At 46.8% G+C, this 14320-nt stretch overlaps 1 protein-coding gene across 1 annotated transcript in view; it reads left to right on the top strand.

Annotated features, from left to right (window-relative positions):
• pag1 (phosphoprotein membrane anchor with glycosphingolipid microdomains 1) overlaps window positions 1-14320 on the top strand; it is a 49286-nt gene that overhangs the window by 23680 nt on the left and 11286 nt on the right. The window contains exons 2-4 of the mRNA XM_030120114.1: window positions 8851-8886; window positions 10554-10785; window positions 11023-11080. Of these exons, the coding sequence (XP_029975974.1) occupies window positions 10598-10785; window positions 11023-11080 (246 nt within the window). The 5' untranslated portion in view covers window positions 8851-8886; window positions 10554-10597. The remainder of the gene's footprint in view (window positions 1-8850; window positions 8887-10553; window positions 10786-11022; window positions 11081-14320) is intronic.

A 14320-nucleotide genomic window follows, 5' to 3' on the forward strand; every position in this document is an offset into this window, starting at 1 on the left:
ATTATCCGCCCACTGTGCCGGGATGGATTTGCCACCGGCCACCTTTGGCTCCCATGAAAGAAGTGTCAGAGTGTGAAGGTGCCTCGGTGGCGTTTTCCCGTCCGACGCTCACAGCTCTAATGTATTCGTTCACATGGCTCGCTCTCCCTCCACGCTGATGTCTGTCACTTGCTAATTGGTTCATCTCTATTCAGATGGCTCCATGTGTGCAGATCCATTTTTTTTTTCCCTCCCTCTGTGTGTGTTCTGTTTAAATTCCTGAATGTGTGTGTGCCTGAATAATCATCCTCCTGTGTATGTGAGTGACAGCAGATTCTCCGCCACCGGCAGGCATTCCGTTTCCTGCTCCGATGCACATTCAGCCGCTTCATTTGGTTGGTAGCTCTCTCCCGGGACACGCCGAGCCGCCCCCATTAGCTGATTTGAGAAGGGCTGCGGCAGGCGCTGCCGCTTTGTAAATAAATATTCCACCGTGTTATATATTTATTATACATGGTTTGGCCTTCCAGTCTGAGGATCTGTTGAATCCAGTGTGTCGCCGGAGACGCTCGGGCTGTGTGATTATGCACTTTTTTGACTTCAGTTGTGCCTGTAAAGAGACATCCGCCACACATAATTATGTCTCCGCTGTTCCTCTGCCAATTTCTGGAGTCAGTCGTGGGTCAAGCGGCCTACTGACTGGCAGTGGTAATGTAACTGGCTTGTTAGGAACATTAAATCTTCTCTTCGATTTCTTAGCATAAACACTGAGTGAGCATATTTCCAAACCAAAACACAAAATTTTTTAAAAAAAAGCAACAAAAACAATAATTAGGTGCATGTATTTTCACAATCTGCCATTGACGATGAGCACGCCCTAAACAAAAGAATGCCCTCTTTGCTTACTGCCACGAAATGTGGCGTAATCCTCGGCACGTGAAATGAGAAATGGAATTGTCTAAAGGCGGCGGCAGATCTGTGTCTGTCCTGGGCAATCTTCCAGAGCCGCTCAGGCGTGCTGCGTTTGGATTTAACCAGAAATCTGAAGATTTGGTGACTGAACGTCGCCATGCCTCGCAGCTTCCTCTCTAACCCCCCTCCTATAGAATCTGGTGGAGGTTGCCATGTATGTTTAGCTTCAAAATCGCACCGCCCGCTCGCCCATCCACCCCCAGCTGTCCACCCCACCCCCAGCCGCGCCTCCTGATTGGAGATGTGGCCTTTGAGTTCCTGCCGGCTTCCATATTTTACCATCTCTTTATGGGCTCACAGACGTGTTGAATATGTGAGGGTCTGGTCTGGAGGTGTAGAGAGAGGTGAGGGAAGAGGTCGGAGGCGGAGGGATGGAGCAGATTCAGAGATAGAGAACAGGAACGGATTAGACAAAAGGAAGACGGAGAATCGCTGTATAGATGTGATTTCATGAATGTAAAACATGCTGGAAATATTTAAAGTGTACTGACGCATAGACACTTCAATCATTTCACCACTAGAACAGTCAAAAAAGATATATGATCTTTGCATTTTAATGTATTGCAACTGATGATAAATCTTGTAATAGCAGCAGTGTTGGTCCTTCAGCTGTGTTCCTTCATTTTCTTTACCACTTTTTCACATTCACACTCAATTTTCATCTGAAACAAACCAGCCAGCCTGCACCGCTGCATGTGTGGAGCCCGTCGATGCTGGACAGCGTTTTATGCAAGTAAAACTCGCAACACAAACGCAGTTTAGTGATGCTTAACATTTGAAACAGGTCAACGAAATGTCTGAATGAACAGTGATTCAATCAGCATCAGTCGAGTATTGCAGTAAAAAATAGTTCATATGTGATGAAGGATGAAAGAAAAGTTCCCCGGGGGTGTGTGTGTGTGTGTGTGTGTGTGTGTGTGTGTGTGTGTGTGTGTGTGTGTGTGTGTAATATTAAAAATTCCCGGCGAGTATAAGTTCATCTGAAAAGTGATTCACACTGAAAGGTCAGGCGACGCCTCGGCTCGCTCGGAAATGCTCACATGCTCTCATTAGCAGAGCGGGCTTTCTTTTTCTTCTTCTTCTTCTTCTTCAGCTCAGCTGCGCCGTGTCACATCGTAATGTGACTGAGGGTGTGCGGAGGGTCAGACCCCCCGCCGAGCCCACCGTCTGGGTCATCTAATAAACCCACCCCTGCTGCGGTCGGTGCCCTGGAAAGATGGATCCCATTCCCATTGAAGTCGCGCCTCCATTAGTTCCTCTCTCCTGCTTGGTGCGGCTCGGGGGTGTGGCACGAGCACGCCTTTGAAGGAGGGGTTCTTTTGGCGGTGGTTATTAATGCATATTTGTCCGGGTGTCATCTCGCCACGGCGCCTTCGCCGTCCGTCGTGCAGGCATCTGTTGCATCTCATTAGCAGCTCTTAGCATTTAAATTACCACAATGGATTTCTCACCCACAACCACGCTCGCACAGACAACATCCCTCATCCTATTCCATCCACCCCGATAATCCCTTTATCTTGGCAGCTATTCGGCACATGAAGGCCAGTGGCACTGAATAATGATGTGGTCGTATCCACTGCTCACTCGCTCTCATGCTAATCTTCATCTCAAGGTGACAGTGATGGGGAGGTTTCATTCAGTGCCGAATTACATTTTGTAATTAGAGTTGTCTGTCTTTGTCTGCATGGTAGCAGGAGGAAGTGTGGTTGCCCTGCCGCTTGTTGACTCGACATTACCTGTAGGTGTGAATGTGAAAGTGTGTGACTGTTTGGCCTTTGACGGACTGGTTGGCCCGTCGACTGTACCCGTCTCTATGGATTCTCATCCTCAACCCAGAGAGGTCAACCGTCAAACCCCTTCTGTTCATACATTGGCGCTTTCTGAGAAAATCTCTTACAACACAACCTTGAATTCATGGGTTTGTTGTTTTCATTTCGTGCTCCGTACTGACATTTACATATTTGGATGACACGCCCGGTCGCTTTGTTTAATCACCTTGAGCTGCTCCGCTGCACAATTACTGAAGTCGCTTTTGTTTTAGCGTGTTATTATTAGTTGAGTGGCACTACAGCCAACACAGCTAATCAATTTCAGACAGAGACAGAAGGCTTTTCCGTCCGCTGGAGTGTGGAGAATAAACGCGCTCTACTGGGGACGTGGAGGCATGGCACATTGCACGCCGCGTCGCTCACTTCATTAAATTTGAATTTCGGCTGTGTTTGCACGCTCAGCAGAGTAGCAGAACACAACGGTGCGTGCGGTAGCTTATTCATATTGGTAGCAGTTCGACACCTGTTGCAGGAGCCGGTTCAGTCAGACTCAGGCGGGTGAAGCTCTTAACACAGTCGCACACTTCTGCTTTTCAAGGGGATGACGGAGTGTGCGGACAAAAAAAGAAGCAATAGAGATGTTCATGGTGTGTCGGTGAGAAATAACTTTTTAGGTCTGAGAGAGCTGTTTCTCATGCAGTACAGGAAGAGGAAAGAAGAAGTGAAATTGTAAGTGTTTGAGAGTGAGGGATTGTGTTAACGGCTCACGCAGACACATATTTGCCGAGCTTAATTGAACGCCCGCTCGCAGAATGAAACCCTAATGTTGGGAATGCAGAGCAGCCGCCTCGGGCTTCAGGAGAGAGAAAAAGACGAGAGCAGATAGAGATGGAAAGGAGAACTCCGACCTGAGAAAATAAAATCTGAATTAGTCGATCTCTGTGTTTAATAAAAGCGTTTTGTAGCAGTGTGATGAATATCCTCTCTTCAAAAACATGTTTTTATCAGGCCGCACTCCCAGCCAAATACTGTAAAATACCAGAGGTGATCGAGCCAATTAAGTTAATGTTCATCCAAACTGAAGAAAAGTTTCTGGTTCACTTGTGTCTCTAAGTCTGCTGGAGAGAAACATCTGCAGGCCTCGCGAGCCTCCCAGGTCACCAGTGCGCTCAAACATTGGCATAGGAGGACAGGAAGCAGGGCTCTGGTGTGACATTAACTACAGGCAGATTTTACAGACACACACATGTGTCTACACAATCCCTGCACACATGTAGCAGAGCCCCAGTGGACTGTAAAAGCTCGGTGGGGTCAGGACAGGTCAAGAAAGACTGGGATGCGGGGGGGAGCAGGGGCTTTAGCTCTGTCATTTACGGTGAAGACATAAGACACATGTTGCGGTTTCTGTGGCTTTGCAGCTGGTCGGGATTCACGACCTTGTAAAGACGGCATCGAGTTATCGGAACTGGAGGATGTGGTTAAAAAAAAAAGTGAAAGACTGCTGTGAAGGACTTATGAAAGAGTCGTGATACAACAACTGGAGGATATACAGTTCTCTCCTCTTTCAGGATGTTTTCTATATCAGCACTAAAAAGAAAACGGTTAGTTTGGCTGCTGTATGTTTTCAGGTCTTGGAATTATACTAACTGTTATCTGTTTGTGGAAACTGCTTCATATTTAGCCTGTATTTCCCCAGTGGGAGGTGGTTATCGATGTTACTGCTCGCAGGTACGGTTACCGTACGCCTCACCAGGGAGCGTTCGTTTCTGAAGATGAAATATAGATATCTGCAGCATGAGAGAGGACGGAAACACAGAGCCCTGCTAAATTATGCAGTTCCAATTTCCCCATTTAGGGAGGATAGATCAATTTCTCCTGCTAAAAACCATTCACCCTTGCGATGGCCAGTGTTACCATGGCAACACCGATTTGTCCCTTGATCAGGAGCACCTGTTTAGCTTCTCCTTTCCTTTAATTTTTAGGCCGTTGGAAGATGCACGCATCCACAGAAACATGCGTCGAGGCATATAGTGATCAGTGAGTTGGACTGGGTGGGGATTTATTGAATTCCACTTGTTTTACACACGCACACACACCAATCATGAACCGACTCGTGCAGGGTTTTTTTTTCCCCCCATTTGCAGCGATGTTTCCAGTTGAACTGATTTGTCTGCGAATGCATCTGCTTAACTGCATTATTGTGAGAGCCGGGGCCGGGTCCCTCTGCACTGCAGCCTGTGGGGAGCTGTATATCATCAGCGCTTCCTTCCTTGTACCTTCTAGATTGTTTTCCTCTCTTTTATTTATCAATTTCAGTTTCTTCTCCTCTCATTCTGGCTTCTGCGCATCTCGATCGCTCCCTCCTCCCTCTTTGTTTCCCCCTTATCTTCCGTTCTCTCCTCTCTTGGCTGCAGTCCCCTATCCATCTTCCAACCCCAACCCCTCCCCCGTCCCTCTCTCACCCCCATCATCCAAATGGCCCTCCGGTCAGGACACAAGATGGTCACTCTTGGGTTTGTTTCACGGTGAAGCCACGCTCGCTGTTTTTCTGTTTTTACAGCGACCGACTGTTCTCACAAGATTCTGAACGCCGACCAGAGTTTCTGGGGGGGGGGGGGGGGGGGGGGGGGGGGGGGGGGGGGGAAGAAAAAGGGGCCTCTTGTGCATCAAAATGTGCTCCAGGGCATAATAACAGTATGCCTGCGCTTATGCATGTGTATAATGCTCAGTGTTTGAAGTAACTGGCTGGCCATCATTCGAGCCAGAACGGCCATACACCCAGTTCTAAGAGGCTTTTATGGATTCAGCTTGTATAAGAAAGCTTTCATCCAAATTTAGAATAAATACCATATTGTAGTTGCATTTTTGCAAATTCTTTGTTTTATTTTTTTCAACTTTTTCTTCATTAATTCCCCAGAACTGGTGCGTTGGGCTTCCCGCAGAGCTCCACACCGGCGAGACTTCTCACAGAAAAGTTGAGGTTTCTTTTTTCTACTAAAAGCTGGATTATTTATTATTGTGGAAATGCCTCTGGCTCTCCTTTGAGAGGCTTCCCGAGGCTCGTTTCTCCGCAGCCATCCAGCTGTAAACCTTCCCCCGTCTGCGCTGCGCCCTGAGGACCGTGCGGCGGGAGGCGTCGCGTCGCGCTGCCGCCGAAGCATCCTCGCAAACTGAAGCGGCGCTGAGCTCGCCCAAGTTCGTTCTTTTTCCTCTGCTTCCTGTCTCAGTCCTTCCTTGCTTTTTAACAGCTTGTCCGACAGATGAAACACACACACACACACACACTGCTGCAGGCAGGGTCAGGTGGAGTGTGCGCCTGTTGAAGCAGCAGGGCTCCGATTGGACGCCTTGGCCTTTTGGCTCCAGTTTCTTGCATGGTGGAGCTTGTGGTTATTCTCCATCCTCCCTGTGTGTGTGTGTGTGTGTGTGTGTGTGTGTGTGTGTTCTTGTGTGTGTACAGCTGGGTGAGGGTAGATGTTGGATTTTTGCCGTTAATTCCCAAAACACATTCCTTTTTAAATGGCTTTTCCACTCGGTTATTTTCTATGGCATGAAACAGAAGACAGCCACACTGTGATTGTCTGGTGTCCAAGGCCTCTGTTTTCTTTCACCGGAGCCTGAAGGCGCTGGGAGAAGGAGAATGACAGCACAGGAAAGTGCAGTTGTAGTCCTTGGCTTGCTCTCCTGTATCACATCGTGGTGCCCTGCGAGGAGCTTTCAAAAAAAAAAAAGCCCCAGAGTTTTTATGTATGGTTTTGACCAGGTATTAAGGCACGAAGTGAGTCATCGGATAAAAGCGAGGAGAGTTTATCCAACATATTTACACTCAGCAGGGAAATATGTTAACAGTGTGGTCCGTAGGTGGATCTGTTTTCCTTCTTTACAGGTTCCTCGTGCCATTAAAAGAGAAAGGATGTGATCGTTACTCTGAAGGGCAGAGCAGCGCCGGGGTGCAAAGATCTCGCTCCAACAACAGTGTGTCAGCAGCACACTGGAAAACAAGCAGAGAGGCTTCCGACAGACAAGGGGCTGATTGTGTGACGTTAGCTATTTTGAAAAGCAGGAGAACATGTCATGCTTTTCAAAACTGGGTCAAAATATCACTTTCAACTTTTTAAATCATGAACTTTTAATGACGCAAATTTCCAAAATGGTTGAATTAGAGCATGTTTGCTGCATCAGCTCCTTCTTCTCCACTCTGGAGATATTTGGAAACTATTTAAAAGCACATTTAAAGAAGACCATGTGCATTAAAAATAATCAGGAAAGATTTTTCAAGCTGTGGTTTACAGAGCTGGAACCACTCCACCAACCCCCAGCTCTAATGCCACAAATAGAGATTATTGTTTGTCATGCTAGTTAGACACGTTCAATTTGAAATATTGATTAATCTCAAGTCAAATGAAGGAAAAAAAATCTCAAATTTTCCTGTTATTACCCCCCTCTGAAGCTCTTGAGCGCCCTCCAATGCAGACCCACACCTCACCTTGAAGGCTACCGTGCATCCGTCAAAACCCGCACATGCTCAGGGAGAACATGCAAATCTCACTGAAAACCACTGGTCTGCCCACTCTGCATGTGGGACACAGCCACCTAAAAAGTGAGATTTCATTGAGAATTGATTTGATTTGAGGCTCTGCATTTCAAAATAAACCTTTTTTCTCCGAAATAGATGATTTGACTCGTTGCACACATTTTTCAGTCACTGTGTTGTTGCTCATAAATTGCACTTTGCTCTCGCTGTCGTCAACCATTTTTCACATATGTACTCTATTAATGCAGCCAGCTGATTTGCTGTTAAATGAAGTTATTCATAATCTTGATTGAAAAACATTGATCCCTTTCGTTTTTTTTTTTTTTTTGTTTTCTCTAATAAAATCTCGAAGAGGTCAAGGTTGAATATTACTGTTAAACTTTCAAACTAAGTCTAATAGCTCATCTTCAGTGTAATCTCATCACAGTTTTGGATCTTCTGATCTCCAGGAGGGGAGTTGTTCTTTTCTCATCAAACTCTCGGTCACTGGCAGACGTTAATAAACTAGTGGTCATACCCTGCAAACCCACACACACCTGTATCAGCAAAACACACACACACTCGAAAGGGACTAGTCCTCCATGTGTTGCTTTCAAAACATTTCTGCGGGTATTTTTTTTTTTTTTTTCCTCCCAACAACCAGAAATAGCGCTGATGGGTAGAAGGAAATGTTGCCATGGTGACACAGCGCTGTGGCAGCCGGTAATTATTCTGGTATAAGTGCCAGCGGAGACACACACGAGCTGGCGCACAGCGGCGGAGAGTGACACCTGGACGCCGGCCTGCCAGACGGGGTCGGGGAGGCAATTTTTCAGACATTTGTCACAGAGAAATCGGACATATTTCCACCGCATGCGGACTCGTGTTCAGTAATACCAAGCAGAATGAGAAGGTCAAAACCTCAACGGGTGTGTTCGGTCTGAGGCAGAGGTGTGTACTTTATGGCTGAAACGCTGCACCTTGGGAGTTGTGTGCATGTGTGCGTGTGCGTGTGCGTGTGCGTGTGTGTGTGTGTGTGTGTTTTCATAATGTAAAATATTGCAGTGCAGCAGATATGATGTGCTACATGATACAGTCGGACAATGATGTCACCTGGTTATTATCCTCTCAGTTACATGGACTGACCGATCAATAAAGTGGACCGTGTGTGTGTGTGTGTGTGTGTGTGTGTGTGTCTGTGTGTCTGTGTGTCTGTGTCTGTGTCTGTGTCTGTGTGTGTGTGTGTGTGTGTGTGTGTGTGTGTGTGTGTGTGTGTGTGTGTGTGGTGTGTGTGTGTGTGTGTGTGTGTGTGTGTGTGTGTGTGTGTGTGTGTGTGTGCGCGCGTCTGCGAGACATGAAGCCAGCCTGTTGTCCAGTATGTGTTTGATATGGATATTAAAACACACAAACACTCTCTCAATTCCCTTACGGCTCTCCCACTCACATGCCTTGCCCCACACACACACATTTGTGATCCACACACACTCATTGAACAACACCACCCTCCAAGGATGATATTCAGCTCAGCGCCTTACTCGCACCAAGCAGTAATCCCCCCCCCCCCCCCCCCCCCCCCCTTTCCGCCCACCGTTCTCATTTTTATCTCCTCTCTTGCAGGCGAGGCCGACCTGACTAATCATCCGAGGTGTCAAGGTAAGGCAGCGTTCGCCTCTCGCCGACAGCAGTACGAGCCCAGGTGTGTTTTTCATCTGGGAAAACACAATGAACGACTGGAAATAACAACAACAACTCAGGACTACTTCTGTGTCCTTTGAAGAAAAAGTAAAAAAAAAAAAAAAAAAGTCTTTTGGATTCACCAGAAAACTTCCTGGCGGCTGGAAGCTGAGCTCCCACACTCCCCGGTCAAATTAGCATAGCCGAGCAAGAGACGCACAATGGAGTTCTTCACCACTTGCCTCAGAACACACACATTCTGTATACAGGCGTGCACGCCGCTGCTGACAGGGGCTTCGGCTCGTGCACGTGCCAGGAGAGACGAGACAAGGCGAAGGGGGGGGAGATGGATTGTCACATTTCTGACGCCGTCTTCCATCCCCGCCAGGTCTGCTCCTGCCGTCGCGTCGGCTGATTGAAAAGACGGAGGCTTGCAGGGGAAAGCCGACAGACGGATCGTCTGGAGAGACGACACCTCTGACTGGCCGTGATTATTTTCTTGCTCACTGCCAGTCATCTTTTCTTTCACCTCTTTTCATCATCTGTTCACTTCTCCGTCCCCACATCTCTGTCTGAGTCACAGCAGGGCCAAACGTTCCCCACACACACACACCAGGATACACACCAACCTCTGCACGTTTATTTGTTTTGCCATTTCTGACAGCCTGAGTAGAGTACAATCTCGTCCCTGCCACCGCCTTCCTCCCAGTTGTGACTCACCCTCAACTCCGCGCGGCCCCATAAATCAGCCGTGATAAAATCAGGGGCCCCGTCGGCTCCGAGAAACCAAAGTTTAGCCGTGAGACGGGGACGTGACGGGGGTTCTGATGCTGTGCGCAGAGCTCAGGCACCAGTTGTGGAGGCTCTCTATGGTGTGAGGGCCACTGCAGCAGACTGAGGCAGAGCACAGCCTGCACTGCAGTCCCACGCCGCTCTCTTCTGCCACCTGCTGGAAGTCTGCAGGTGAAGCATGCACAATTTACAGCTTTAAAAAAAATTACATCTGAACAATAAATTCCAATGAAACTCTGCCCTGCTGTCATAAATGTTTAACTTGGCTTAAAATGCTTACCAATTATTTTTCTTCTAGTTCAATGAAGTTCATTAATTCAATTTATTTACATCTATCTGTCTAATTCAGGGTTACTTGCGGTTGGATCAGATCACAGGTTTCACCCTGAACAATCCAGACACACAGTCACACACACAGTCGCATTCCATCTCTCTACACTGTGAAAAAAAAAAATCTCAGTCTGAGACAGGACATGCACTCACCTTGATAAGAGGCTGAAGAAATCACAACAAAGTGACAAAGATATAACAAAATATTAGTTTTTCAACCGATAAGAGAATCCAGTGATGAAAAGACTTTAAAGTGTTTGCACTAAACTCTCGCTTAATTAGAGGTTTAACATAACAGTATTGACAGCTTGTGATTCAAACTCAGTTTTTGGAGTTTGGCCAGTCCTGTCCTTAAGTACACTGTGTTCATCCTCAACCAGCACTGAGGATTGTTTTGAAATCCTGTCCTTGAGGCAGAGTCACTACAGGGACGATGAGAGAGGAAACGTTTTCTGCAATGTGGATGCAAATTAAATCACACCTTCTAATCCTTGCCTGTCTGTGTTTCTCGTGTTTTTCCCCAGCTGGTACCTGTCCGATGTCCTCTCCGCCCTCAGTGTGATGCGCCATGGCTCCGGTGGTGAGTGGAGTGTGGTGGGGGCCGGAGGCGGGGGTCGTCGGGTCGGGGAAGGCAGCTGCCGACGGCGCGGCGTCCTGGCTGGGGAGCGGGCAGCTGGTCCTGGTCGTCACCCTCGGCGTCCTCACCACTTTGCTGCTGGTCTCGGTGCTGCTGCTGCTGTGCGCCAGCTGCCAGGGGTGAGCAACGCCGACGCTGTCCTCCGACGCAGCTGCTGTTTAGTTCAGTAGACTCCCGTATTATGAAGGAGACCGACACGCTTCATGAAAACAGAATCCCGGCTTTATATTTGTATTTATCCAGCAACTTTTTAAAGTTGTGATGCAGATAAAACAGTGCAAAGGTTGCTGGGTTTGTGCTTCATGCACCTCTATTGTCTCACTTAATTTGGACTGTTCTGTATTTCTCCCACTCAGGCAGAAGAAAGCAGCAAATGGACATCCGGCAGGAGACCATGAGAACCTCATGAATGGAGTAAGTGGCCACGAGCCTTTCTTCCCCTCCTTTATTTAAAGCAGCACCTGCAGAAGGGGTGATTAGGAATAAGAAACCACCCGAAATAAACATATCTAATAGCACAGCAGTCACACAGCACCACCTCGCAGAAGGGTAGATAATGAAAAAAGCTGAAGAAATGATTTTCTGTCTGATTTGCGTTCGTGTGTGTGTTTTCTTTGTCACACGAGATGAGATGTGCAGATTCACAGTCGTGTGTTTTCAGTTTTGCCACAATGCGTCAGCCTGATTAGCAATTACATGCGTGGCTGAACATTCATTTTCTCGGGCACACACACACACATTTTGCCACAATTGTTCTTTTTTTTTTTTGTCCTATCAATGAGAGAAAATTCTGGAAAAAAAGGATTTATTGAGACCTTTTCTCTTTCTTGAACAAAAGCGTACAGTTAAAATACATCAATCCCAGTGAGCTGTGGGAGCGGCGGGTCTGTAATCAGCTGAGGTAAATACCCATTAATAAGGCCGTCGATTGAACTCCTATCAGTATCAAACAGTCACATCACCTCCATGACATGTTTACACACACACTCAGTACTTAGGATTCAATGCTTTTCTTCTGCATTGCGTTGGCTTACATTCATTTAGAGACAAAATTCACTGAATTCAAACCTTGAACCATAATCCTTAGGTTATGGTGGGGTTGGCTGATGGGACTCAACGGTCAAGAAAAACAAGTAAAGATGCATAGATGTGTTTTTATGCAGACTTATTTTGAAGTCAGTTGTCACGTCTGTTGACCTAACACTAAACTTAACCTGAGTATGAACATAATCTGACCTTGGAACCATTTCATTTTCCCCATAGTGTCAGCGTGTTAACATATCTTGCTCCCATTGGGGATAATAAACATGCACTTTAAGCATTTGTCTCACAACCCAGTCTTTCACAGAAACACACAAAGAAAAAAAAAACTCAGCCTGCATGTGGATGATTGACAGTCTCCAGTTGTTGGCAAGGTTGTTGGCAGCTGCTGACGGGAAAGCGCAGCACACACGTGGGAAATTCCTCTCCCTGCCAGGTTCACGTCTGCGGTTCCTTTATTGTCACGTGGGCCATTTCTTGAGTCATTCAAAGGGACAAGTACACTCCACTTCAGTCACAGGTGGACAGATGAGTCTGAAGGAGAGAATGTTAAGTACTTATACAGCCGACCTTGCCCTTTCCTGCAATGCACGGCTGATAATAACATACTCTTAATGTACTTTTTGTCCTCTTGAACATCGTGTCATAGGCAAAGATTGTAATTACCAACTACCATAATATTGATGCCTCAGTAACCAAGCAACATTTAGCAGTGACAAATACCCGGCTTTCACCAGCTAAGTGACATCCACTCACTCCCTGATGCCCTGACTCCCTCGTGAGTGTGTGTGTGTGTGTGTGTGTGTGTGTGTGTGTGTGTGTGCACGCACGTGGAGGCGCGTAGGCTGACATGCACTCTCCTTGCAGGGCTTTTTGCATTTGATTGATATCTTCCCTGCAACCTTTAAGCAGCGGCGCAATTGCCGGGTGACCAAATTGTTTCAGGAGGGGCCCATTTGGATGACGGACCATGTCACAGGCTGACAGGTTAAATGGGGGTCTTTGTCTTTGCCGATGAGTGGATTAGACCTTCTTCGCTCACCCGACATCCGTCTGGCTGTTTGTCTCGTAGCCCCCCCTCCTCCTCTCCTCTCCTCTCCCTCGCTTCCGCTGCCTCATCGTGATTTACTACATCAGGTGTTTCATGTATATCATCAGTACAGGCACGTGGACTTTAATTTGAATTCATTTTTACATCTTTCATACAAATCAAAATAGATTTTGTTTCTAGATTTAGAAAATTACAAGACTAAATTCTATTTTTCAAGCCTCCGGATGACCAAAAGTCGGGTTCAATCCAGAATCATTTAACAGCAGAGCTCAGGTGTCGGGAGGTCCGGCCAGAAAATGGACAAGGTGACCTAATTTACATCCTCGGAAGGTGACGGTCGCTTTAAAAGGCACGCTCTGAGATGGTTCAACATTCTGCAAATAGTACAAAAACATCCACACTCATCTTTGTTTTGTATTTTTAAACACAACCAGAATGACGCGTCCATGAAAACCAGTTAATGAAAGTAATCTTCCCTTATTTGTGACAGCACAGTGCTGGTTTCCAAAGAAAGCACAGCGAATGAAGGGATAACGTAATCAATTTTGGGGTCATAAAATAGTTAAAGATTACATCATTGACACCTGCAGCCATGCTGGTGTACGGCCACTAGGTGGGGCTGTGGAGCTTCAAATTCATCCCCTTCTGCTCAGCCTCAAGAGGGGAAACAACCAAACTAAACAAAGAGCAGCTTTGGTTTGCACTGCTAAAGAGCATCTCTGACTGTTCTTATGTTTCAGGTGTGCGTGACTCAGTGATATCCCCCCCCTATAGAAGCAGACGGCTCGTGCACTCGGCATAAATCAGCCTCCGTGCGCGAAGCACTCGCCTCATCCTGTGTTAATTAGTGCTGTTTCTTCTCCCAGACTGTTATTTGGAGTTGAGAAGAGTGTTGATTCGAGTGTTTGCTCACTCACAGGCCTGACTGCGCTCCGCGGAGGCTGATCAAACGTGGATATTTTGGAGGGGGGTTATTCTGATATTTTAATTAGCCGACAACGTTTTCATGATGCTGCAACTATAGGAACCGTCTTCAAAGGGAGGACGCCGTTCAAAGCCTCGGCGTGCTCGACTGAAGTGTCCTTGCACGCGGCTGAATCCCCGCCAGCGCCGGAGCACTCGATCTATAGCACTGCGCTTCCTGTAGAGGGAAGCAGGAGGGAAAAAAATGGAAGCCAATTTCCCTGTGGGTATCCTCAGAGTCTCATACCCCTATGGTTTTCATTATTATTCATGTGACAGTACCAATACCATCGTTTTGCCCTCCTCAGCTGAATTGTGCCATTAAGCTTGACTTGATTTTAGTGTCTCCAGTTAATGAATCAGACATTAGAGACACTTAATGACATCTGTCCATGAGGGGTTTTTAGATTAGCTTCAGTCTTTAGGAATTACCACCAACATATTTTGTTTAGTAATTTAACGGTTTGTTTTTTTTAATACCTGCAATTTATTTTTTAACGTAGACATTTAGCATAAACTGACACTACATATAATCAAGGGAGCATAACATGCTGGAAATGAGCTTAAAATAATCTAGACTGTGACTGGAGTCGTGATGA

The sequence above is a fragment of the Salarias fasciatus genome, chromosome 22 (genome assembly GCF_902148845.1).
Source record: "Salarias fasciatus chromosome 22, fSalaFa1.1, whole genome shotgun sequence".
In the NCBI taxonomy this organism is placed as follows: Eukaryota; Metazoa; Chordata; class Actinopteri; order Blenniiformes; family Blenniidae; genus Salarias; species Salarias fasciatus.